The sequence below is a fragment of the Furipterus horrens genome, unplaced genomic scaffold (genome assembly GCF_987537825.1).
Source record: "Furipterus horrens unplaced genomic scaffold, mFurHor1.1.pri manual_scaffold_11, whole genome shotgun sequence".
Classification (NCBI taxonomy): domain Eukaryota; kingdom Metazoa; phylum Chordata; class Mammalia; order Chiroptera; family Furipteridae; genus Furipterus; species Furipterus horrens.
The window spans coordinates 79,421,481-79,446,593 of record NW_028327181.1 but is presented as its reverse complement, the minus strand read 5'-3'; the positions used below and the strand labels follow the sequence as shown (position 1 = coordinate 79,446,593).

Sequence of the window (25,113 nt, the reverse complement as noted above, 5' to 3'; positions counted from 1 at the left end):
TTTTTGATTCTGGCCTGTTTTCTGTGGGTGGTACCTGCCAAGACCCCAATCTGGGGCTGTGGGTGAACAGGTCACCCTGACAAGCCCAGCCCAGGGACCTCGCAGGGGGGAAGGACAGACAGCTGAGCATGCCACCAGCACACAGGAGCGACAATAACAAACACAGGGCCATGGGGGGGGGGGCGGGCAGGGGGCAGCTCACGGATGATGGTGCCGAGCCAACATGGACAACTGGGGCAAACCAGAGACGGGCAGGGGCATGTAGCTAGTTCAGCACTTTATAGGGTGTCCAGTAATAAGGGAGCAATGGCTCTAGTTGAGTCAGTTAATGAGGAGATGTGGATGAGCGATACGGAGGGGGCTGGGCAGGCTGCGAGGGGCCAGTGCAGGGCTGCTTTGGGGAGAAGGGGGCCCAAGACAATGAGCCCAGTCCCAGCCTGCTGCCTCCCTGCTTCCCACAGAGGTGATGGAAAGCCTCACCTCAGCCTGCCCCAAGGTGCTGACATTCCCAACCGCTCAGTCAACCAGCCATAGGACTCAATGAGTGACCTGCTTCCCCTCTGTACCCCTGTCCCCTTGACACCGCAGTGGATGCCCCACCTCAGACCTGCAGCCTCCCCTTGCTCAGCTCACTCCTTACACAGTGACTGGGCTCCTGGACTCTGCTGTGGGCACTCTTCTCTTTGTCCTCTTGTCTACAATGTTTTGCGAATAAAAACATGAGCATTGTGTGTTAATGGAGGAGATTCCAAACTACCAGAATAGCTAAGGGGAAAGCGAGCGTGTACCCAGCGCTCACTCTGTACAGAGCCCCTTTCATGCTTCATTCCTTTTACCTTTACAATGATCCACGGGTTGGCACCGCTGTGCCCATTGCACACACCTGAAGGCTGAGGCTCAGACTGGTTAAGTGAGCTGCCCAGCACGAGAGCTGGGTCCATGTCCCAATGTGCTTTCCAAGAAGGTGGCTGACCTTCACCGGAGTCAAGCCTTCAGCTCTGGGGATCTGCGGGGGAGAAACGAGGCTCTCTCCTAAGCCCCAATGTTTAGGGGACAAGGACAAAGACATTGACCACAGGTGTTTCCATGCCTCAGAGCTCCGGAGCGAGGCGCCTCCGCACGGCAGGTGCTGCACGGAGGTGGCTGACTGGCGTGCTGCCTGTGACTCCTGGCTGCTCTGTCACCCTCTTTCTCACCCTCAGCAAAAGGCACCTCCCTATCCCCTGGCTCCGCCCAGACCAACGAGCCAGGGCACTTCCCCACTCCCCATGGAGTTGCATGTCCTGCCTGGGTCCTGCAGGGGGCAGGCTCACTCCAGAAAGCACGTCAGTGTCTCTAAGGCCACCTACAGGGGCACAGAGTGAAGGGACAGGGTCTCTAGTCCTGGTCCTCCCCTGGTCTGGGCAGCTGGGCACTGGAGCTATACGAAGTACTAAACAAATGTATGGAGGATTGTTCTTAGCAAGAACATTGCATCTTCTATAAATGAAAGGCATTATATAAATAAGGCATTAGCTTCATACTGGTCAAAGGCCACGGTGGACACCTTCAATCACCCTACTGGATACTCCCTTGGTTGCCTGTTGTCTTTGTTTTGGGTGACAGCCTTGAGGGTCCCCAGAAGACCTAGAGTAAGAGATAAGGGTGTCCAGGTTTTCCTGGCAAAGGATATCTTGCTGTCTCCTCCCCACTGCCCTCCACATACACAAGGGAAGCCAGGAAAGAGGAGAAAGAGACACCACCGGAGGGCTGTGGTCGATGGCACTGCTCCAGCCTCCTGTGACAGCTACTGGGCCTTTGTCCTTCCCTGCCTTGGTCGGTACATCTTGGGGGCTACTGGGGACTTCCTCCCCTGTTGGATGATGTTTCTGAGCCTTTGGGGGGCTAGAGTGGGGCAGGGTATGGAGATTGTTTCCCTTTGAGCAACTGCTCTGGGAGCTACAGGGTTGGGAGGAATCAGGTGGGTGGGTGGGTGCTGCTGTTGGGGACGGAGGTTTGGGGGAGTTAGCCAAGAGCTGGTATTCACTCGTCTGGCCCATTTTTATAGACAGCCATAATGACTCTGTGGCTTCTTTCATCCAAGGATCTCAGAGCAGGTTGAAAGTAGAATCCACAGTATAAAGCATGGTTAATTACAAGCCGGAGCTCAGAGTCTGGTTTGCAGACACGCCGAGAGATCCACTGCACAGCAGCCCCTGTAAATGCAGCTGATGGAATCTGATCAAATGGAGACATTTGCTTTGTGGTTCAGTTAAGTGGTACCTGAATCAAGGGGACGCGGGAGACTGAGTGAGGTAGCAGCTTCTTTCTCTCCGTTGGCCTGGCTGTGCGTCTCCCAAAAAACCACAGGTTTTCTAAGCACACCAGGGAGAGCAGTGACAGCTCCGGAATTCTCCATAAAAGCTGAGTGGGGGGAGTCAGGGCCCGAGTGGATCTGAACAGGAGGCTCTGGACGCTTCCAGATGGGAGCTGTCAGCTAGCACAGCTGTCAGGAAGAGCTGGCCCATAGGCAAGAAGGCAGAGCTCGGTGTATGAAAACCAGAGAGGTATGGCTTAAGATTGGGGTCGGGTGGCTCTATAGGTCTTCCCCATGGCAAGAACAATTTGGGGCAGAATCCCGAAGTCCTGGGCAATTGCCAAAACCATACCCTGGGGGAGCAAAAAGAGCTTTGTGTTTTGGGGGAGAACAGAGTTCCGGGGCAATTCTGACCTGGCCTGGTGAAGGGGCAGTTTTGAGGCCTCGTCAGGGTAAGGTCAAGGCTCAGTGGGGACTCAGGACCAAGCACAGAGCAGCGTGTGGGGGAAGCTAGGTACCTGGGGGGCCCTGCAGACCCCAGAGTCTTGGGATGAACCCCTGTTCAGAGCCATGGCCAACTCGTCAGCTCTCCTGAGGCCTCTGAGCAGGGGCTCTGGGCTCTGTAGAGGGAGAGGGGGAAGACTTCCTTAGTCACCAACTGTGTGTCCAGATTGTCCTGAGCTTGGTGAGGCTGGGTGTTAGCAGGAGGTAGGCAGAGGTTTGGGGCACAGGCGGGGGGAGTAAGAAATGGAGCAGAGAGGGACTTGCCACATCTTGCCTAGGAAGATCTGAGTCACCCTACTTGAAGCAGCTGCCATCAAGGTGGAGTGTCACTGAGGTGGCCAGGACGACAGTGAGGACAGCTCAGTACTGGATGCCTGAGTCCCCCTCGCTGGGCCTGTGAGGGTAAAAATGGCTGCTACTCAGAATAGGTATAAAGGACAGAAAGGTACAATTTTCCAAGGGAAGCCAGATATACCTGTCCCCAAGGCCAGCCAGTCACGGTGACAGCCACAGAGGAAGGAATGAAGGAACAGCTGTGTCTTGTTTGCCAAGGATCTCAGCCAGAGATGCTTCCTTACCGAGGATTGCAGGATGCCCAGTTCAATTGGAATTGCAAACAGACAATGAAAATTTTTTTAGTATAAATATGTCCTAAACATTGCCTGGATTTTTATTTGCTAAATCTGGCGACCCTATCCTTAGCAGGGCTATGAGCAGCCCCGAGTCTCCCTATGTCGAAACTGAATAACTGAGACCTACCTCTAGTTCTCAGACAAATTAAATTGGTAGCTTAAAATGTCTTGATTGAATTTTTTCATCTCTACAGTGTTTCCTTCAAGTTTGTGTACCTGTTCCTGCATGTCTGCATTAGAACCTAACATCAGCTGGTAGCAGTTTTGGCACAAGCTGTTGATGTGGTTTTTTGACACAGAACATATAGAAACTGTGCTTTTCTAGGAGGGGCCAGGAATCTCAGGTGCTTTGTCACTCAAACAAATGGTTTGTTACAAGGAAAAAGCAGTTGTGTGTGTGTGAGGGAATGAGATCAGCGTGGGTCTCCCCATTTCTGGGTGACTGCGGGGCAGGGTCTAAAGGGGCTAAGACATGGGATCAGCACTTCTTAGGTGCCTGTGAAGGAGGGGAATTCTGCAGGATCTGTGTGTATGGACTTCAAAGGTGGAACAGGCAGCAGGAGACAACCAGGAAGATGAAGCCTAAGCCAGTAGGACACTAAGAGAGGCAGCCATGGGCTTCCTGAATGATCGTAGTCTCCTGGGTGCCAGTTGTAGGTAACCCAGCTCCTCTGTGGTCCCCTGTCTGCTTCCTCCAATGCCTTCGGGGCAGTTTGGTGTGGTGGTGGCTGGCACACTCTGGCCACAGCCCAGAGAAGCAGGAAAAGGGGAACACTGCTCAGAGCAGCCATTTCCTTCTTGGGCTCACTGTGACAGGCTGTGCCTGGTGCCTTCTGTATTGAATGGACTGTTCAGAGCTGGGCAGAAGGAGACTCAGGTTTGAGTTCTTGGTCCTTTGCCCATGGAGAACCTTGGCTCATTTAAGGATGGAGACTTTTTTTTTTTTAAACCAAAGAAGGAGCCACAAACTCATTGTTTGACTTTGAACTTGGTGGCCTTCCACGTTACACTTGGGAAGAGCCAGGGTGTTTTTTGTTCCTGCAGCAGCATTGCCCCTCTTCCCCTGCTCCTGGAGCTGGGGGCAAATGGGCAGAGAACATCCTGTCAGCCCTGTAGCCCTAAAACCAGCACCTGTACTTGAATGGGTGGGGGGAGGCTTTTAGAAGCTTGTAGAGTAAAGGCCAGGGGCCAGACAGAGAGTCCTGGCTGGTGGGGTCCCTTTAGCTCTGGACATAGTCCCGGCCACACTTCTTTGAGCAGCTGTCTTTCCTTGCACAGCTGGGTCAGGCCTCTGAGTCAGTATTGCATGAAACCAGAGTGAGTGGTTTGTGTACAGGAAATAGTATTTGACTGGGGCTCAGACTGCACGGGCTCTAAGAACAGTTTTGATCTCTTAAGTCTGTGAAATAAGTTCCTGTTTATCAAGCACATTTCAATACAGTTCCCACAATCTAATGAATGTGGTATTCAGATCTCCATTCACCTCTAGGGAAAACTGAGGCTCAGATGGATTGAGTAGCTTGAACTGAGGTCTGGCTGAGTCCGGGCCCTGGGCCCCTGCTGTTCAGCTTGACCTTTCCTGAGCCCCTCCTTCTGCAAAGCCAAGTCTCAGCTCAGTCAGCCAGAGGCATTACTTTAACCTGGATGTGCTGGGATGCTGCTCCATGTCCTGGTGACACCGCACCTCCAAATGAGGCCTTTTGGGGAACAGCATTGGGAGGTGGTTAATGTTGCCTCTGCCTATGGAGGACAGCCAGGAGGAAGCCCAGGTCACCACTCTTGCATGGTGTGCAGGCTGGAGGCCAAGGGAGACCTGAGGTCCATGGCAGTTTGCAAAGGAAAAAACAAACAAACAAACAAACAAACGAAAAACCCGTCATGGGAAAGGGACCTTTGTATTTCTTCTTTATTCTGTGGGTCAGTGTCAGAGACAGGATGGTGACTGTGGGGGATGGTGAATGAGTCACAGACACATCCAGGTGACTTCTGGCTATCTCCACAGGAAGTGCTTGGGCCCCAATTCCTATAATATCTGAGATATAATGGTCTCAAGCACGCCTCCTCCAGGCCCTTCTTGTTCAGATAGGAATCTGGGGCGCAGCGTCGATGGGCTCACACAGGGAGTCTGGGGCAGAGCTCGGTCTGGAGTCCAGGTTCCCTGACTCTTAGCCCAGTGTATTTTTGATGAATGTTAGAAGAGCTTGTCTCAGAACAGGACCGTATTTTGGTATAAAACCTGTTGAATGGGAAGCCCTGATTTACTAAATACTGAACAGGTAGATTTTCTCCAGGGCTGGGCCACCATGAGGGGTAGGGTGGGTGGTCATCTGGTGCTGTCCCAGGAGATGAATCCCATGTTCTCTCCTCTGATACAGGTAGAGCATCTGTTCCTCTTGGGCCTCCAGCACCCCATGATGGTCCACGCTTCTGGGTAGAAGAGAACAGAGGAATTTTTCCCATGAGGCCTCTGCCACACTGGCCTCCAACAAGTGGCCTTGAAGTCTACAACATGTAGAAAGACAGGGGACTGAAGGGGACTGAAAGACCTTCTCTGGCTAGCTTGTCACCTACTCTAGGAGAGGTAAGTACCTCTTGTCAGCCCTGGGAACACCTGCATGGACGCTGGCCACTGTGGCCCTCCTGATGCGCAGGCTGAGAGTGGGGACAGACAGAGCAGCAGACCCCTGCTTAGTCAGTTGCCCTGAGAGAAACCTAGAATCAGCTTCAGATACAGATTTCACAGTGGAGGGATTAAAAAAAAAATGAGAACATAAACTTCAGCCAGAGACTGCAAATCGAGAAGAGCTGTGCCGGGGCACGGTAAAGGCTGCCTGCAGGGTGAGCACACTGTACCACAAATGAGGTAAACTGAGGCATGTGTGTATTGAGGACTTGTCTGAGAAGGCCCCACAGTGACCATGAGACTCTGCACTAGTTGTCCTAGAAAACAAAGGGGGTGCTTATAGGAGGTCTGGTTAGAGTCCCAGTCCCTGTCCTGATAGTCCAATGGCTCTCAACAGGGGATATTTGGCAATGTCTAGTGACATTTTTGGCTGTCACAACTAGGGGAGGGAATTGTTACTGGCACCTGGTTGTAGAGTTCAGGGATGCTGCTGACATTTTACAATGCACAAGAAGCCCCCACAACAGAGAACTATGTAGTCTGTATGTCAACAGGGCCAAGGTAGGGAAACCACAGGCAGTGTAGGGAAGCGGGCCCGCTGTGAGGCCCCGTGGCTGAGGCAGTCCGGGCCCTGGATGCCCTCTGCCCTGCTCTCCCTCCCAGGAGGAGCCCACCAGGCTGCTCTCGGGCATCCTGTCGAGGTGTCCACTGCACCGGGTGAAGTCTTGTGCACCACAGCCAAGCCTCCTGAGTAATTTCAGAGAGAAGCTTATAAAGCATTTTAAGAGGCCGGTAAATTACAACTCCAGAAGCACATAAATGCTCCCATAAATTCCAGCCTTGCAAAGCAAGTCTGTGTGGGAGAGGAGGGAGCAGGTCGCCCACGCCTTGGGAAAGCCCGCGTGCGGAGGCAGAAGACCGCACTTACCTTTGCTCCTTAATTCTCAGGCTCTCCTCCTGGCTTGCTTACCTATCTGGCGGTGTTCTGTTTGTTCTTCTTATTCTTTCCCTATCCAAAGAGTCTTCACTGACCATCTGTGGATGCAGTTCAGGGCCTGAGGGGGCCAGAGCAGGCAGTCTTGGGGTCTTGATTGTACTCTCCTAGGTTTAGAGAACTGGGGGCCACAAAGGGAACTGCCCTCCAAAGCAGTCCCATTTTCAGGCTCAGTCCCATGACCCTTTGCTGGCCACAGCCAGAAACAACCAACAGAGACTGTTCTCTTAGTCTAATCAATATCTCTATAGCACTCAATGGTTTTCAAAAACACTTTTACTTTTGACTTTCTATCAGAGTGAAGGAGGCAGGGCAGGTTGGTGATCTCTATTGTCATGATGAAGAGACTGAGGAGGCCAGACAGGGGGTGACATGCTCAGAAGATGATCAGCAGAGCCAGGATTTGAACTCAGGTCACCTGTCCCTAAATCCTGAGTGATGGCACTTGACCTTGGTTGTGTGGGGTACAAGAATGTGGGATTTGGGGCCGAGAGCCCTTTGCAGATCCAGACTCTTTACTCGCTGCCTGTTTATCTTAAGCAAGCCTTTACTCATTTTCTAACCATTCTGAGCCTCAGTTTCCACACTGGTAAAATGGAGACAATAATGGCCACTTCCCAGGACGGTTGTGAGGTGTAAATGAAATAACTATACACATAATTGGTGCTCTGGGGATTTCAGGTTCTCTGCTCCTTTTCCACCTTCCCAGTGGCCCAGGCCCAGGTCAGCAGCTATGAGGGTGGAGGAAATGGGTGACGGTGACAGATGGACAGATTGGGAAGACACGCAGATAGGGCAGGAACCAAATGTCATTTGTAAGTCCACTCCCAATTAATGGGATCTGGGGCAGAGTCTTTGAAGAGGCAATAAAATTCACATTCTGTTACAAAGCGACAACAGCCGAGAGCCCTGACTTAGCAAACCAAATTGAACAACTTTTGTTTTTACAAGCCAGGGGATTCTGGATGAGTAGCAAAAATCACGTTCTAAAGAGATTAGCTTTCTAAACTAGGAATAGGCTTTCTCAAGAGTAACACGCCAACACCCTGCGAAGAGGGTATATAAACACTCCAGGGAGGCTTGAGAACACAGAACCCCAGCTCCTTGCTAAGCTGCTATCTTCCTCTGCTAGCATCATGGCCACCCAGATCTGCTCCCCGGTCTTCTCTTCTGGGTCTGTCAGGGGCCTCTGTGGCCTGGCAGCTGGCATCTCTCGGGTGTCCTCTGTCCGCTCGGTGGGTTCCTGCAGGGCTCCCAGTCTTGCTGGTGCTGTGGGGTCTGCCTCCTCCTCCACTAGGATGGGCTTCTCCAGCCTTGGGAGCTGCTTGCCTAGCTCCTACCTGTCTTCTGGGTGCCACTCGTCTGCCGTTGTTGGGAGTGGGGCCTGGCTCTGCGAGGGCTCCTTCAATGGCAGCGAGAAGGAGACCATGCAGTTCCTGAACGACCGCCTGGCCAACTACCTGGAGAAGGTGAGGCAGCTGGAGCGGGAGAATTCGGAGCTGGAGTGTTGCATCCGGGAGTGGTACGAGTCTCAAATCCCATACATCTGCCCAGACTACCAGTCCTACTTCAAGACCATCGAGGAGCTCCAGCAAAAGGTAACGGGGACCTGGCCCCTTTCTAGTCAGGCAGCCCAGGCCCTGGAGGGGTCTGTCTCATTTCAAGGTACTACAGATAAAACTATAGCTCTTAGGGAATTTTCATATCTTTCTCTTTGGGGTCTTGATGTGCTGGGGGCCCCAGACCTCTCTGCTGCTGGTAACCTGGTGCCTGCCATTCCTCCCCTCCCCTTGCTGTCTCAGCTATATAAAGGTCAATAACGTGCATCAAGCCCCTCCTGGACACAAGCACTGTGCCTGATGTGCTCCTCTCCTTGGCTTATTTATTCCTCATCTCGGAGAGATGGGCATTACTGGACCCATTTAATAGATGTGGAAGTTGAGTTTTAGGGAGGTTCAGCAATTTGCCCAAGTATCATAGCCTGTCCATGCTGGATGCAGGACCTGACCCCAGCTTGGTCTGGTTCTCTCCAGTCACCCTTGCGTTTCCCATCGTACCACTTGGGGAGCTTCAGATGTCAGGACCCATGGCCACTGACATCCCCGCTAGGACTGACACTCCCTTCATGACTGGGCTCAGGGCTCAGGGCTCAACGTACAGGTGGCACTCAGAGGCACGACCTCTGTGAGCTGGACTACCCCTTCCCAGCCACCTCACCCTGCTGGGCCTTCTCCAGCTCACGGGGTGCCCCTTGCTCCCCAGATTCTGTGCACCAAGGCTGAGAACGCCAGGCTGGTCCTGCAAATCGACAATGCCAAGCTGGCTGCTGATGACTTTCGGACCAAGTGAGAGGACCTGGCTGGGGAGGTTTCTGTGCGGCTCCCTTGCCTCCGTCCCCTGCCCTTGGGAGCTGGTGAGGTGGGAGCGAGGCCTGATGAAGCTGCAGGTGGAACATGCGGCATTGGCTCTGGATTGTTTCTGGGTCAAGGGAAAGGACCACTGTGCTGCCAACCCCAAATCAGCCACTGCTGATCAGTCAGATAACAGAGCAGGGGCCCTTCCTGTGTGTGGCTCCTTTGCCACAGACCTGGCAGGATTCTGTGTGTGCAGGTACGAGACGGAGCTGGGCTTGCGGCAGCTGGTGGAGGCCGACACCAACAGCCTGCGCAGGATCCTGGACGAGCTGACCCTGTGCAAGGCCGACCTGGAGGCCCAGGTGGAGTCCCTGAAGGAGGAGCTGCTCTGCCTCAAGAAGAACCATGAGGAGGTGGGGCTGGTGCCACATGACCTCCCAATGTTCCCCGTGCAGCAGGGAGTCTTGGGCATAACAATTGTGACAACCACCTCCACAGTAACTCTAGCTGACATTTATTTATGCTTCCTGTGTGCCAGGAACTATGTGAAGCCCTTTACATTTCATTTTAATTTTATTTCATCCTCACAATAATCCCAGGATGGGATATACTAATTACAAGCTCCATTCTACAGATGAGAAAACTGAGGCACAGAGAGGTTAAGTCACTTGCCTAAGGCCACACAGATCCCACAGTCCTGCCCAGGACACTAAATCTCCATTTGGACTGTAGTCCCTGCTAACAATTCCATTTGCCTGGTACTTGCATCGTTTCAATTTACTCTCCCAAGTCCCCTGAGGAGGTAAGCACACGTCCACGAGGAGACTGAGGTTCAGAGAGGTTAAGTATCCTGTTTAATGGCACAGAGCTGGCGACTGAGGGAAGAAGGTTCGAATACAGCTCAGTTGAAACCCCCATCCAGCACCCTTTCGTCACCGTATGCCATCGTGTCTCCTCTCTGCAGGAAGTCAGCACACTCCGGTGCCAACTTGGGGACCGACTGAATGTGGAGGTGGATGCCGCCCCCCCAGTGGATCTCAACAAGATCCTGGATGATATGAGATGCCAGTATGAGGCCCTGGTGGAGAACAACCGCAGAGACGTGGAGGCCTGGTTTAACACCCAGGTGGGGCTGGGGGCAGCCCAGGACCGCCTGCTCCTGGGGTGGGGTTACACCTGACAGGAGTGTCACTTGGTCTGACTGTGCTCTGGGCCCTCTCATGCTTCTCAGACCGAGGAGCTGAACCAGCAGGTGGTGTCCAGCTCGGAGCAGCTCCAGTGCTGCCAGACGGAGATCATCGAGCTGAGACGCACGGTCAACGCCCTGGAGATTGAGCTGCAGGCCCAGCATAGCATGGTGAGTGGCCCCTGCCTGAGTGGCTGGCCACTGCTTGTGGCAGGCAGGCTTCCTGATCCTCTGGCCTCAGCACTTAGATACCCATGGGGTGTGATCACAGTGACACACAGAATCCCAGGGCAGAGGGTGTCTAGGTGGGATTCCCTCCCATTGGCAGCTCTTCCTCTTTCTCTCTGCAGCGGAACTCCCTGGAATCCACCCTGGCGGAGACCGAGGCCCGCTACAGCTCCCAGCTGGCCCAGATGCAGTGCCTGATCAGCAACGTGGAGGCCCAGCTGGCTGAGATCCGCTGCGACCTGGAGCGGCAGAACCACGAGTACCAGGCCCTCCTGGATGTCAAGGCCCGGCTGGAAACGGAGATCGCCACCTACCGCCGCCTCCTGGAGAGCGAGGACTGCAAGTGAGTGGCCATGGTGCTGGGGAGCCAGGCTTGGGGAAAGGGTTTATTTGGACCTACCATCAGTGCTGTGCTGGCAGCATCAGTCCCCAAGTGGCTGTTACACAGGAGAAGTGGGACTGATCCAGCCCCGGACTTTGGCCATTCACAGGGGGATGAGCCAGTCCAAACACATTGTTCTGGCTGGTAATTTCTAGTCTTCATCCCTGCACCCTTTGGGGGTGTCAGAGGCACAGTCTGAAGCTGCTCATTGTCGTTACCCACCTGTCTCACATTTGACCCCCTCAATCTGTTTCACATGATGGCGGTGCAATGCCCTGATACCACACACGACCTGAAATGGTTTCATTTCCGCAGGCTTCCTGCCCACCCCTGTGCCACGGAATGCAAGCCTACCATCAGAGTTCCTTACGCTTCAAGCATGTCCTGCACCCCGGCTCCCTAGGTCAGCACCCAGATTTGCACCATCACCGAGAAGATCAGAGATGGGAAAGTCATTTCCTCCAGGGAGCACATGGAGTTCTGCCCGCTGTCACTGGCTGCCCATGCCCCCAGGGCAGGCCTTGGCCCACGGGAAGGATGCCCCTGGGGCTCCCAGCTCTAAACGACAACCCTTCCCTAGAGGGGCTCCCCGCTGAGCAGGTTTTTCTACCAAAATACTTCTTATATTGTGTTTCTAAACTTCATTGCTTTTATGCATGCAAAGTAGGTTTCCCTGGAATTTACCCAATAAAGTGTTCTCCTGGCATAGCAAACTCCATTCTGTCTGTTTGCTCATGGTGAGTGAGTTGGGGGTGTTTGATCAGGGGTTGCACTAAAGTTGTGGGTTTTGGTTTCAGCTCTGTCTTCTCTGGCTCTGAGTGATAGGAAGAGACAGGGTGATGAAAATATTTAGTAATGAGGATACCTCAGGCCCTGCTCCATGAGATCAGACACTGACCCAGTCTGGGTGGGTGCTGGCCATAACCCACAGGCTTGTTGGCCCTGCCTGTGGGCACCCACCTGGCGTGACCCCAGAAGGGGCAAAGGCTCCCAGGCCAGCTCTCTTTACCCAGCTCGCCCACCCTCACACCTGACACTGGGGACAGTTCAGTAGAGGGGGTTCCAGGACCAGCCAGAGAGAGCCCAGGCTGCCAGCCTGGGCCAAGCACCCCAGGAGACCTGGGGGATGAAGGTGGGAGCTAAATCCCTATCCCCAACAGTGAGTACAAAGCTGAAGTGAAAGATGGTGGGGACAGTGAAATGGGGGGTGGTGGTGTTCAGACCCGAGGGGGGAGGGAACTGCAATGGGGCAGAGTTCAGAGTGCCCAATTCTACTGGTTGAGCCATGTTCAGCTGGGCATTAAGCCTAACCATGCCAGGCCTGTGCCTCTGATCAGAGGAGCAGGCCTGTGAAAAGTCTGAGGCCCTCATGCCTGCTTTGCCTCCTGCCTCATTCTTCAGTTGAGAACACAGGCCCAGAGAGGGCAGCGATGTGCCCCAGGCCACACAGTGGTGAGAGAAACAGGCCACCGATCAGCTGTGCAGACTTGAACTCTGGTGCTCTTCCCAGCATGCAGGTTCTCACCTCTTTGTATCTGACTCTGTGTCTATATCTGTCTCTTCTTCTCTGCCTCTGGAATCTTACTTGAGCCCAAGACCTCCATGGAAAAGACATGGACTTATGTCACCGGGAATTTGCTGCTCAACCAGAGGTTCAGCAAGCACATCTCAGACCTTAGGGGAAGGTGCGCATGGGCAGATTGCAGCATCCCGTGCTGAGCCTGGCTCTGGGTTTGGCAGTAGGCACCCAGTCATGTGATGTGACCTCTCTGGTATGGCTGGTTCATCTGTGAAATGGGGCTGCAGGAGACTCAATGTGTATACAGCACCCAAGAAGTAGCTATTAGCATTAGGGTTAACGGAAGAGCTCCTGCACTGCAGGTGGAGGGTGGGAACCGCTCCCCCATCCCCAGGTGGGCCCAAGTTCTGAGGCTCAGGAGATGAGACATGGGCAGCCGGGCGTGCAGAGTGCGTCACCTCTGTCTGCTGGTACGTGGGAACAGCCAGGGATTGGGGACTGAGCCTTCTGTTGTGGCTACAGCTCAAGCTGCCTGGCGACTGTTTCAGAGCAGGCAGATGGACCACACAGGGTGTGACCTGACAGATAATCACACTGTCACCTCCTCACACCATACAGCACATTTCTCTTGTTACGCACGCTCTGCAGATTACAGAGTGCATACACAACCTCACGTCATGCACGCAAACAACCCTGTGCATCCTAGGTGCTTTATTTATGGAGCTTTGTCTAGTCTTTCATTAAATTGGGTAGAGCATCTGTGTTGGTTAAGGAACCCCTTCCTACTCTCACCCTCACATACACCCTCAGCTGAGTTCCAGTTTGAATCACTAACCAGTGTGCACACCATAATCCAACACTCTTGTGGACCAGACATTGACACAGCAAGTGGTAGACTTCAATCCACAGATGTGCACTGAACACTGCATGCATGGAAAACCCCATGTTAATGCAGGGGCTCACTAGGGAGAAGCAGGCATGGAGAAGCAACCTGACCAAATAGCAGAGAACGTATACAGTTCCCAAGCAGCTGATGGTCCAGGTTTGGAGACCACCCCACACATGACTGCATGGCTCCAGGAATGGCAGGTCTGGGTGTGGGCAGGCTGTCAGGTTCTCAGGAGGGGCAGAGATCTCTGAGAGCTGGGACAACTATGGAAGGCTTAGGCGATATTTAGACTTGGTGGGAACCTTGAAGGATGGGCAGAAGCAGGAGGAAGGAGGGCAAAAGGTATCTGAGAGCATGGCCAATAATTTTATCTGTGGAATGTTCTGGGGACAGCACAGACCCCACCTGAGTGGAGTGCAAAGGACCTACAGGGAAAGTTATTAGGATACTTGCCAATAATGTTAGTTTTTGCTGATAAGGAGTTCTAGGTAATTGTTTTTGTTCTATTAAAAAGAAGGCCCTGGCTGGTTTGGCTCAGTGGATTGAGCGTCGGCCTGCGAGCTAAGTGTCGCTGGTTCGATCTTCCAGTCAGGGCACATCAGAGAAGGAAAACTCTGATTCCAAAAAACCTCCGCTGCCTTGCGGCATACCTCTTCAGGGGAAAGGCTAAGGGAGTAAACCCCGACAGAAAATCCGGAGCCGGAGTCCCTAAGGCGGTTTGACGTTGTAGTCAACACCGGCAACTCCTGCGGCGCACCTGAACCCAAGCTGTATTGACTCCGTCTTTCCCTTGGACCCTTCAGCTGCGAAGAGAGGGGGGGTCTGCTGCATGGGCAACAGCAGACCCTCCATATCACCCTGCCCAGGCTCTGTAGCTTCAGCTTCACTGGAGAGGACACTCCAGCGTCATCGCAAGATGTCGATTCAACACGGGAGGAGACAGATACCGTGTCACTCCCGAGTTGGACTGCACAGCCATTCTCGGCGGTGCAGATAGACTCTTAAGAAGCTACACCATCGTCTCTCGAGACGGACGGCTGCCGACGACGACGATTAAAAAGAATACTAAGAAAGAATGAAAATAGACCAGAACAATTGACAGGATAATTCATAGCTTTAAAAATATTACTTATGTGTTTTATAAAATTATCTATAAAATGTATAAAAAATTTTTAGCCACACCTTTCACACTGAATTGGCTTATGGTCCTGTCTCCCTTTGGGCAGAATGGCTTTGGGCCCAGAGAACACTTTGTTCTCTGCTACAGGGGCTGGTTAGTCTGAGCAGGTGCTGCTCACCTACACAGAGATGCCTAATCTCCTCTTATCGCTAAGTCTCAGTTTGCTCATCTGTAAGAGTAACAGTGATAACATTGACTTTGGAAACATCTTTGTCTCTCAGTTCTCTACCCACATTTTCTCTCCTTCTTTCATCATTCCCTCCTTTTCTATGCTCCCATCCTCCCAAAATCCTTTCTTTTCTTCCTTAGTACAATTCACCATGAACAAAACGTTCATTCATTCATTCAATCATTCACTCATGCAGAGACATCTAGTAGCCCAGCCCTATGCTTGACACTTTCAAAAGAAGTACCAGGTCAATCCTTGGCCCCCAGAACTTACAGTCTTCCTGGGAAGACAGGGCTAAAACACAAGACAAACTGAGGATCTCAGTGAATGGAGGGCCAGCAGATCAACCACCAGTCTCTGCCCTGAGGGTTTGGAGCTGGTAGGGTACAGCAGGGCTGGGGCAGGGGGCAGGCTCCTGAAACATTCCAAGTCTGTTTCGTCGTCGTCGGCAGCCGTCCGTCTCGAGAGACGATGGTGTAACTTCTTAAGAGTCTATCTGCACCGCCAAGAATGGCTGTGCAGTCCGACTCGGGAGTGACACGGTATCTGTCTCCTCCCGTGTTGAATCGACATCTTGCGATGACGCTGGAGTGTCCTCTCCAGTGAAGCTGAAGCTGAAGCTACAGAGCCTGGGCAGGGTGATATGGAGGGTCTGCTGTTGCCTATGCAGCAGACCCCCCCTCTCTTTGCAGCTGAAGGATCCAAGGGAAAGACGGAGTCAATACAGCTTGGCTTCAGGTGCGCCGCAGGAGTTGCCGGTGTTGACTACAACGTCAAACCGCCTTAGGGACTCCGGCTCCGGATTTTCTGTCAGGGTTTACTCCCTTAGCCTTTCCCCTGAAGAGGTATGCCGCAAGGCAGCGGAGGTTTTTGGAGTCAGAGTTTTCCTTCTCTGATGTGCCCTGACTGGAAGATCGAACCAGCGACACTTAGCTCGCAGGCCGACGCTCAATCCACTGAGCCAAACCAGCCAGGGCAGGCATGGAGAGTATAAACATGCATATGGGTGCTGAGGAATGTCAACACCAGAAACCAATTATTCAATCAATTCCCCATACACTGGGGTGAAAATGATGCTACCACAGTGTCTCTTATTCTCCCACTGCCAGAACAGTGCGTTTTTCATTTGTCCAAGAATCCAAAATATCCATCAGATGATGAAATAGAACACAAAAGTAGCATCACGGTGTTTACAGTGGATTCGCACCAAAATGTATTAAAAGCAGTAACTTGCTATCTTGAAGGTTGTCTAATTTTTTCCTCTTGCTTTGGTGTTCCCTTGAAACCTTACAGTAAAACTAATATGACTACTACTGTTTCAACAGGAAGACCAGAGAATCCAACACCTCCATTTTACAAATGCATAAGCTGAGGCCCCATCTGATATGCTGACTTGCCCAAGGCTATACAATGAGTTGGCAGCAGAACCACTACTTGACTCCCAGCCCATGGTTCTTCCCAGGAGACCAAGCCAGCTGCCTCTTCATAGTCATTAAACACAAACTAAGTACAAACAACCAGAAGCTCCTGGGAGAGTAAACTAGTCCACTTGTTTCTCCATTGATGCCAACCTAATAAAATGACAACAAAAACACCTTGTATTGAAGGGCTAACAGATTCAGTTAAAGGTTTGAGCCACTGATTAATGGGTACAGGGACTAAGGTAGCAAAGAGATGTTGTATCTTCAAGCTAGGCATCTGTGATTGGTTTGGCAAACACTCTCAGAGAGCCTAGCATCTGTTGACCTAATTGCTGGAAGAAGGAGATGAGGTGGATGAAAGCCAAGGGTGGAGGAATGCAGCAGAAATCAAGGACTCAGACCTCCTGCTCTGCTGATGAACATGTTATGTATGTCACTTGGCAACTGGGATATGGTGTACATCCACAAAAAGACACTTAGTATTTCTAAGTTGAGTTGGGAGGACACAGAACCCTATGAACAGTTCACAACTCAGTTGGAAGTGTCACAGAAAGACAAGACTGTTGGTGCCTTATAGTTTCAATTCTGGCACAACATCCCTTTTTTAGGGGGCCAAGTGTATTCATAGTCCCCGAGCTTGTACAGCACAAGAGAAAGGCTCATGAGAGCATGTACCAACTCTACCACAGAGAGAGCACTAGACATATTTCAGTTTCTGATTGCCTTTTTTAAACAATAAAAACATGGATAATAATCCCTCCCAGAAAAATGTGAGGTTAAAAGTTTAATCTGAGTTCAGAGCACACACATTCCAAGTGGGCACTGTACTTGGGGAAATTACTCACCTAGAGTTTATATAAGTTCTGAGGCGATTAGAGTTAGCCGACAAATTGGAGCCAGAACACGTTTACATTTAAGGCTTAAAAATGTAGATTCCTCTTACAGAAAGAAAGAAGGGTGGGGGGCAGAATCACCCACCACTCAATGTTTCTTGTTAAGGGACCAGACCCCATTATGTGTCAGTCCATCATCCAAGAAAGTGTGGAAGATGCCAGTACACAATCCCTGTCTGTCCCTCTTGAAAAGCACACGTCACAAGTCTGTTTATTCATCTATTAAATGGGGATGTTGGCGATGCCAATCTCATGAGGTTGGTGTAAGGAGCGAATGAGAGAATGCCGGGGGAGAGCTCAGCACAGAGCTGATGCCATTAGCCTTGTGATTAATAGGGCTATGTGGGGGAGAGAAATCCCTTCCAGGTAGCACAGCTGTGGAGCCCTGCCTGGGAACCTGCGTGACCCCCGGGGCTGTATAAACAGCAGGTGGCTTTCTGACCTCCACTGCTCTGGGTTATCTGGGCTCCAGGGTGCCTCCAGGAGGCTGTGGCTTAGCAGGGCTTGGGTGGAGCCCTGTATTCACCCAGGTGGGAAGCACAAACACCCAAGGAGGTGAAGCCAGGTTCTCAGCTCAGCTGCATCCTTGCGCTGGGGCACGTATTTCCAGGGAGGAAAGGCTGAGGCAGCCAATGGGGGCCTGGAATGCCGGTTCCACCAGGCCCGCAGATGTGGGAAAGGCATGGTGACTCATGGAAGCTCAGTATCTGAAGGCCCCAAACACATGCACCTGGTTTGTGGGATGGTGGCCTGTGTGCTCAGAGGCTCTCCGCACTCCCCAGTGACAGCTGTTTAGTATCACCCGTGTGGGGACCAGCAATCATAGCAGCTGCCCTTACTGAGCTTGTACCATGAACAGGTGCTATTCTAGAGGCTTCGCACTCCTGTAATCCTCAGAGCAGTCCTAGGAAGCAGGTACTATCATCTCCTTCCCAGTTTATAGAGGAGAAGGAGGAGGAGGAGGAAGAGGAGAAGAAGAGAGAAATTTAGCCATGCAGTGCCTGGCGGGGCTGGGATTTGAACCCACAGAGTTCACAGGTAACCATGATGCTGTGCTTTTTCTCCTAGAACATCAGAGGCTGCCGGCCATCCCCTTGTGGAGACCACCCTATTCTGTTCTTTCCTTTCGCCACAGAGCCTGACCATATCTACAGCCCAGGACAGGATTCCGGAGCCACGGTAGAGGCTGGTGGTGGAGTGGAGAGGGCCAGGCTAGACTCAGGTTGGCATCTTGGTTCGGCCTGTCACTAGTTGATGGCCCTTTAGCAAGCTTTTATCATCCTTGAATCTTGGTTTCCTCAGCTTTGAGATGGGGATAATAAGCTCGGGCTCCCAAGACAACAGGATTAAGTGAGACCATCACAGGAAAGCCCTGAGCGCCTGCCTAGAAGGCTGCTGGAGCTCAGCTCACAGGCCTTCTCCTGATGGAAAAGATAACAGTACATGTCCCTAGAAGAGTAAGCGGGACTCCAGACTGCAGGCCAGAACAGAAGGCAAGTCTCCTTGGCCTACCTGATGAGACCCCCTCCCCAGCAACACCTCCATCTTGCTCAGCTCCCTGCTCTGCCTCTTCCAGGTCCCACTTGCTTGGCAGATTGGATTTTCCAGGAAAACAACCCACCCGTGTCAAGCTTTCTGAACATTAATCCAGACAACTCCTGTGGCAGAGATAAAACTCTGAAGGCCAGGCTCCTTGTGCCTTCTGAGGGGCCTGGGAGTCAAGACCACTCCCCCTGGCCCCAGGCAACTGCAAGGAAAGGCATCTCCATTTTTCAACCAGGGGCCTGGGAAGATATACCTTCCCATCCATGGAGGTGTCCACAGGCCAGTGCCCAGATAGCTGTGCTCTAGTTGTTTTGGCTGATCTGAGGCTGCACGACCAGAACGGACCTCCTGGCAAGGGGAGAGTGGGGATGTGTCCATCAAGGCTCTGCTGTGGTCCAGGATGACCAAAGGCACCGTTTTTCCCTGGGGCTGAGGGGTTTCCAGGGATATGAAGCTTTCAGCACTAAAACCAGAACAATCCTGGGGAAACTGTAACATTTGGTTACCATAGCCCTGTTTCTTGAGCTATTCTAGAACCTTCTGTGTCTCTTTGGGCTTGAGGCTCTGCTTTCCTGCAACAACCAGCTTTGTTCTTCTAATGCCCAGGGAGCCAACCCACAGGCCTCCTCTGTTCCCTCTGGTGCATGAAAGGGACAATGCTGGAGAAAGTCAGGCTGAGGCTGGACTCCCACACCTCCTAGTGAGGAGGCTGAGGTCTGGGCTCTGATGACAGGCCCCTTTGAAGAACTGACGGAAACTTTGTCTCCCCAGCAAAAGGGGTGGGGGAGATGAGTCTCAATGGAGCCGCCAGTCCAACGGGGCTCCTTTTTTTATGAGGCCGGAAAATGTTCATGGGAAGCTAAATAACAGGTTAATGAGGATTTATGGTAGAAAGTGGTATTAACTTTACGAGGAGAAAACACTTTGTTTTGTAAAGGCTAACGCCCACTGGGGCAGAGATATAAACCCGGGTGAGGAGCTGCATCTCTGCATCGGGGGGTATCCAGCCTTGACCGTCTGTCACTTGTGTCCTGGCTGCTGAGGTCATGGCTTCCAAATGCCTCAAGGCCAGCTTTTCTTCAGGGTCTCTCAAGGGCCTGGGAGGGGCCCGTGGGGGCTCCACTCGCGTGTCCACCATGTACTCCAGCAGCTCCTGCAAGCTCCCGAGCCTCTCCCGTGGGGCCCGGAGTTTCTCTTCGTGCTCAGTGGGGCTGGGCAGGAGCAGCTGCAGGGCCTCCAGCTGCCTCCCTGCTCTCGGCATCCCGTCTGGAGGCTTTGCCACCAGCTACAGTGTAAACGGGGGCTGGTTTGGGGAGGGCATCCTCACTGGCAGTGAGAAGGAGACCATGCAGTTCCTGAACGACCGCCTGGCCAGCTACCTGGAGAAGGTGCGGCAGCTGGAGCAGGAGAACGCCAGCCTGGAGAGCCGCATCCACGAGTGGTGTGAGCGCCAGGTGCCCTACCTGTGCCCTGACTACCAGTCCTACTTCCAGACCATTGAGGAGCTCCAGAAGAAGGTAAGAGATTTAGAGTGACATTGGCTGCTTGGGGGGCTGATGCCACCAGCTCTGTACTGGAAGCCAGAACATCTGTGGTGGTGACCCTGCTCCCGTGGGGCACTTCAGAGGTCACAGGGCATGTTCACCCTGTGGCCTCATTTGCTCCTCCCAGTAATCTTATGAGGGAGGCTTCACCGGCCCATTTAACAGATGAGAACACCAAGGCTCAGGCTGGTTAAGTAACTTATTCAAAATGATCCAGCTGGCAGTTTGTGGAGCCAGAGCTTGAGCATAGGCTCTATGAATTAATTGGTTGTGTCCTTTGGTACCATAGCCCGACTCTTCTCCACCCACTCCCTCCTCCTCCTCCTCTATTTCCTTCAAGGTAAGGGGATTGAATGTGATGTGTTTGGTGCAGGTCAGGTTTCCTCTAAGTAGTCCAGGAAAGGGAAAACCTATCAGAAGTTTCCTTCTTGCCCAGCCCCCACCCCCTAAAAGTCACAGGTGCCTACTGAGAAGGGCCATTTATGACCAAGGAACCACAGAGTATGCTGGTGGTAATACCCTGCCCAGAGACCCTAGTAGCCTGGGTGATAGGAAGACAAGAAAAGCCACCATGCCAGGTCTTCCCTGTAGCATTTCCACACCTCCCTCTCTATTTCAGGTTTCAGGTCACAAATGCAATGCAAGGGACCATAGCAGCATGTCCATGAAGGCCATGGAGCCCCAGCTGCTGGGAGACCAGGGATGGGTGCTGCCCTTTCTCCAAAGGCAGTGCATTCAGCTATGGGGGCTCCCCAGCCCTCAGAATGTCCTTCATTTCACTGAAGTCACTTTTCCCCCCAGACCCTGTGCACCAAGGCAGAGAACGCCAGGCTGGTGGTGCAGATCGACAATGCCAAGCTGGCCGCGGATGATTTCAGGACCAAGTGAGTGTCCTGTTTGCCTCTTGGTTGGGGTCTGGCAGTACCGCAGTACCAGACATTGGTGTCTAGACTCAGAGTTTTGGCCTCAGTAAGTCCAAGGCATCAAGGTGGACACCAGCACCATGCTAGTCTAGGGGGACGTCTGACTTAGATATAAAAAGAAAATGCAGCTTCAAGTGCCCTTTATGTGCCCCCCAGGTATGAGATGGAGGTATCCATGAAGCAGCTGGTGGAGTCGGACATGAACAGCCTGCGCAGGATCCTGGATGATCTGACCCTGTGCAAGGCCGACCTGGAGTCCCAGGTGGAGTCGCTGAAGGAGGAGCTGCTCTGCCTCAAGAAGAACCACGAGGAGGTAAGTATGGGGAAGGAGGTGAGCATGGGGAGGCGGTGAGTGAGGCAGCCAGCTGGGAAAGTCGGTGCTGACCCTGGTCTATGCCACAGGAGGTGAACTCACTGCGCTGCCAGCTGGGCGACCGGCTCAACGTTGAGGTGGACGCTGCTCCACCTGTTGACCTCAATCGCGTGCTAGATGAGATGAGGTGCCAGTACGAGACCCTGGTGGAGAATAACCGCCGGGACGCTGAAGACTGGTTCAACACGCAGGTAGGTAACTGGAAACAGTCAGTGCAACAGAGACACACTGTGGGTCACGCAGAAGTGACCTGGGGGATCAAGAAACTTGTATTTGAGTCCCAGCTCTGTTTTGACTTCACCATGTGTCTTGGGCAGGGTGCTGTTCTCTAAGCAAAATTGTTGTCAAGTATAAAATGAACGGTTTGGGCTGGGTGATCTGGAAGGTCCTTCTGAGCTCATGATTCTAAGTGGCCTCTGTAGACCTCGGAAGCTGTGTCCTCAGTGGTCCTGACCAGGTCCTGGCTATGTACGTTTCAGACCGAGGAGCTGAACCAGCAGGTGGTGTCCAGTTCAGAGCAGCTGCAGACGTGCCAGGCGGAGATCATTGAGCTGAGACGCACAGTCAACGCCCTGGAAATCGAGCTGCAGGCCCAGCAGAGCATGGTGAGTCCTGAGGCTGCTGGGGACCCAGCCTCACTGCACACAAAATCCCTGACTGTCATGCTCTGACCACACAGGCAGGTCCTGGTGGTTCAAGTTCTTGAGCACCAGAGATTTTCTGTGCAGGGAAGGTGGAACTAGGGTCAAGCCCCCATTCACGGATGTCCCAGTGGTGCAAGACAGGAGGCCTGTAGTAACTGACCTATTCAGGCAGCAGCTCCTGTGTTTGTGGAAGCAGATTCTTTCTGAGTATTTGTCAGTTATTCAGAGATATAATTTATAGATTTACACTCTCTAGACCAAGATGACTACAGAGGCTAATTGGCTCATCTCAAGTGAGATGTCTGATTGTGGTTCATTCTGGCTCAAAGTGATTCTCTGAGCTGTTCTTGGATTCTGAGGCTACATGGAGACTCAGATGGATTAGGTGCATCCTCCTTCTCCGATCTCCAACCTCCCTTCTCTCACAGAGAGATGCTTTGGAATCCACCCTGGCGGAGACCGAGGCCCGCTATAGCTCCCAGCTAGCCCAGATACAGTGCATGATCACCAACATGGAGACCCAGCTGGCTGAGATCCGGGCTGACCTGGAGCGGCAGAACCAGGAGTATCAGGTGCTGCTGGATGTCCGGGCCCGGCTGGAGGGCGAGATCTCCACATACCGGGGCCTGTTGGAGAGCGAGGACTGCAAGTGAGTCTCACTGCACTCTCTCATCTCCTGGGTGCAATCGACAAAGTTCTGGGAGACAGCATGGAGCCTGGGAAGAGCCCAGCATTCAGACTCAGGAGCCCTGGCTTTTAGTTCTGTTCTTATTACAAATTCATCACAGAAACCTGGCAAGTTCCTTTTCTCCCTGAGCCTCTGTTTTCCTATTGGTGAAATGCGGGGGGCAGAACTAAGTGATTTTTAAGGTGATCTGAGTTATTTAAAACAGCAACTGGAAGATTGTACTAATCTGATGTTTTTCTTTCCCTTAGGCTTCCCTGCAACCCATGTGCTCCTGACCTCTCACCCTCCAAGTCATGCCTCCCCTGTCTTCCTGCAGCCTCCTGTGGTTCTGGCGCAGCACGCCCCACCTGCAGCCCCCACCCCATGTGTGTGCCCTGCCCAGGAGGCCGGTTCTGAGGGTGACCGGCCCAGAAAGTCAGGGCCATTGTCTCCAGGACTTGGACTTGGCCACCACTCAACCCTAACCCTAGAGCCCCATCCCTTCCCTTCATGCAGAGCCCAGGGCCTGGCCCTGAGCGGTCTCACTGCAAACATACACTCTAAATTTCCTCAAAGCCTGTCACTAAGGCTGGCTGCTCCCAAAGGTGTCAACTCCTCATCATTTCAAAGGGTGCTGGGGCCTCTGTTCTCAGGCTGCCTCTTGGGTCAAGATTTCCTTCTGGGTGCTGTTTCAGGGGGTTCTGAAATGCAATAGAGGGTTTTGGAACAATAAAGTGCCATTGCTCTGGCTCTCGATGCCTAAGTAGCACCATTCTGGATTGCTGGCTCGTGTCTCTGCTGGGTGAAGGGGGGTGACTCTTGGGCAGATGAGTGGGGGATGTTTGACCTGTATGATGCTGGGGAAGACAGGGTTCTTGTGCCCCTTTTCGGGGGTAGAGGTCTACAGTGGGGTTTTGCTAAGTTTTCCTGATGAAGATCTCTCTCCAAGAGTCTGGTGTGGTGACAGATGTTACCAGACCCCTCCTACTATTTAATATACACGGTCATCCTAGGATCCCAGAGGAGGATGGATAAACCTGGGACCAGTACAATGGGAAGCATCTTTAGGCCACTTTATTAGCTCTAGTCTGTGGTTCTCCAAGAGCGGCCATATGAAGTCCCCCACCAGGGAGGGCACTCTTAGGGGTGTGTATACATCAGCCTCACTCTTCCACTGCAGCCCTTGTCACACAGCCTCCCGTTCAGCAACCCCCTGAAAACCCACACTCCCCCCAAAGCAGGAGATATGAGAGTGAGCCGGCCATTGTGACTTCCACTCACAATTCAGATTCTTGTCCTTAAGAGGCTCCTCACGGACTTGCATGCCCTTGACATTTGATAAGGCACAAGTACTTTTGGGTACCACAGCATTTCAGCATAAATGTGGGGGCTCCCCTATATCTTGACCCAAAGGCTTTCACTTGTGTCCAGGATGTCCTCGCCTAACAGACAATGAATGGCAAATACCAGGTTCCATCATTCCCAATGGGAAATGCAGAAGGATGAACGTAAAACTTGCTGAGACTGAAAGGAACGCAGGTTGTCCCGAGTGGCCATGTAAGCTTCATAAGGTGCCAGAACTCGTGCTAAGGAGTTTCAGTGGTGTGAAGAGAGTTACAACAACATCCAAGGTGGAAAACAGGGTGGGGAAGGTGCTGGCTAAGGTAACCCTGAGACCTCCACCTCTTAGGGGTGCCCAGTGTATTTCACCCTGATTCAGCTCTTTCCAATCCCCTGCAAAGGGAGGTCTGGGGCTTTGGTTTCTCCCAGCTTCCCCATTCCTGTCATTCTGCATCACCATAGCCTTGGGCTTCTGGGAACAACTTGGCTGGTTTAGCTGAGGCTCGGCCACCCAAAGAGGGTGATGGTCTCAGGATCATTCAGTTCATTCAACAAGCCCTTACTGAGCACCTTCCTGGGCCAGTCAGGGTGTTAGGTGCCAGGGGCAGGATTGACCCTCATCAGAGGGAGGCCTTGGGATGGGACAGGAAGGAGCCCACTGTCTGCTTCTTTTCCTTCCTAACTCAGTGGTCGGGGGAGGCTAGCTAAAGGGGGCTGTGGCATTAGAATGATGAACATGGGCCCCAAACATGAATCAGCCAGACCTGAGTTCAAATCTTGGCTCCACCTACTGTCCCTGAGAGTTT

At 52.6% G+C, this 25,113-nt stretch overlaps 2 protein-coding genes across 2 annotated transcripts; both read left to right on the top strand.

The window, feature by feature from the left end:
- The first annotated feature begins 8,150 nt into the window (after nucleotides 1-8,150).
- On the top strand, nucleotides 8,151-11,757 carry KRT36 (keratin 36). The gene is made up of 7 exons (XM_090292092.1): nucleotides 8,151-8,647; nucleotides 9,312-9,394; nucleotides 9,660-9,816; nucleotides 10,368-10,529; nucleotides 10,635-10,760; nucleotides 10,940-11,160; nucleotides 11,515-11,757. Exons 1-7 carry the CDS (start codon nucleotides 8,186-8,188, stop codon nucleotides 11,600-11,602), a joined length of 1,299 nt encoding a protein of 432 aa, XP_090148218.1. The 5' UTR covers nucleotides 8,151-8,185; the 3' UTR covers nucleotides 11,603-11,757.
- A 7,231-nt stretch (nucleotides 11,758-18,988) lies between these two features.
- Nucleotides 18,989-23,733, top strand: KRT35 (keratin 35). Its single transcript, XM_090292721.1, has 7 exons — nucleotides 18,989-20,332; nucleotides 21,161-21,243; nucleotides 21,439-21,595; nucleotides 21,685-21,846; nucleotides 22,135-22,260; nucleotides 22,728-22,948; nucleotides 23,236-23,733. The coding sequence occupies exons 1-7, from the start codon at nucleotides 19,862-19,864 to the stop codon at nucleotides 23,381-23,383; spliced, it is 1,368 nt and encodes a 455-aa protein (XP_090148847.1). The 5' UTR covers nucleotides 18,989-19,861; the 3' UTR covers nucleotides 23,384-23,733.
- The last annotated feature ends 1,380 nt before the right edge of the window (nucleotides 23,734-25,113 follow it).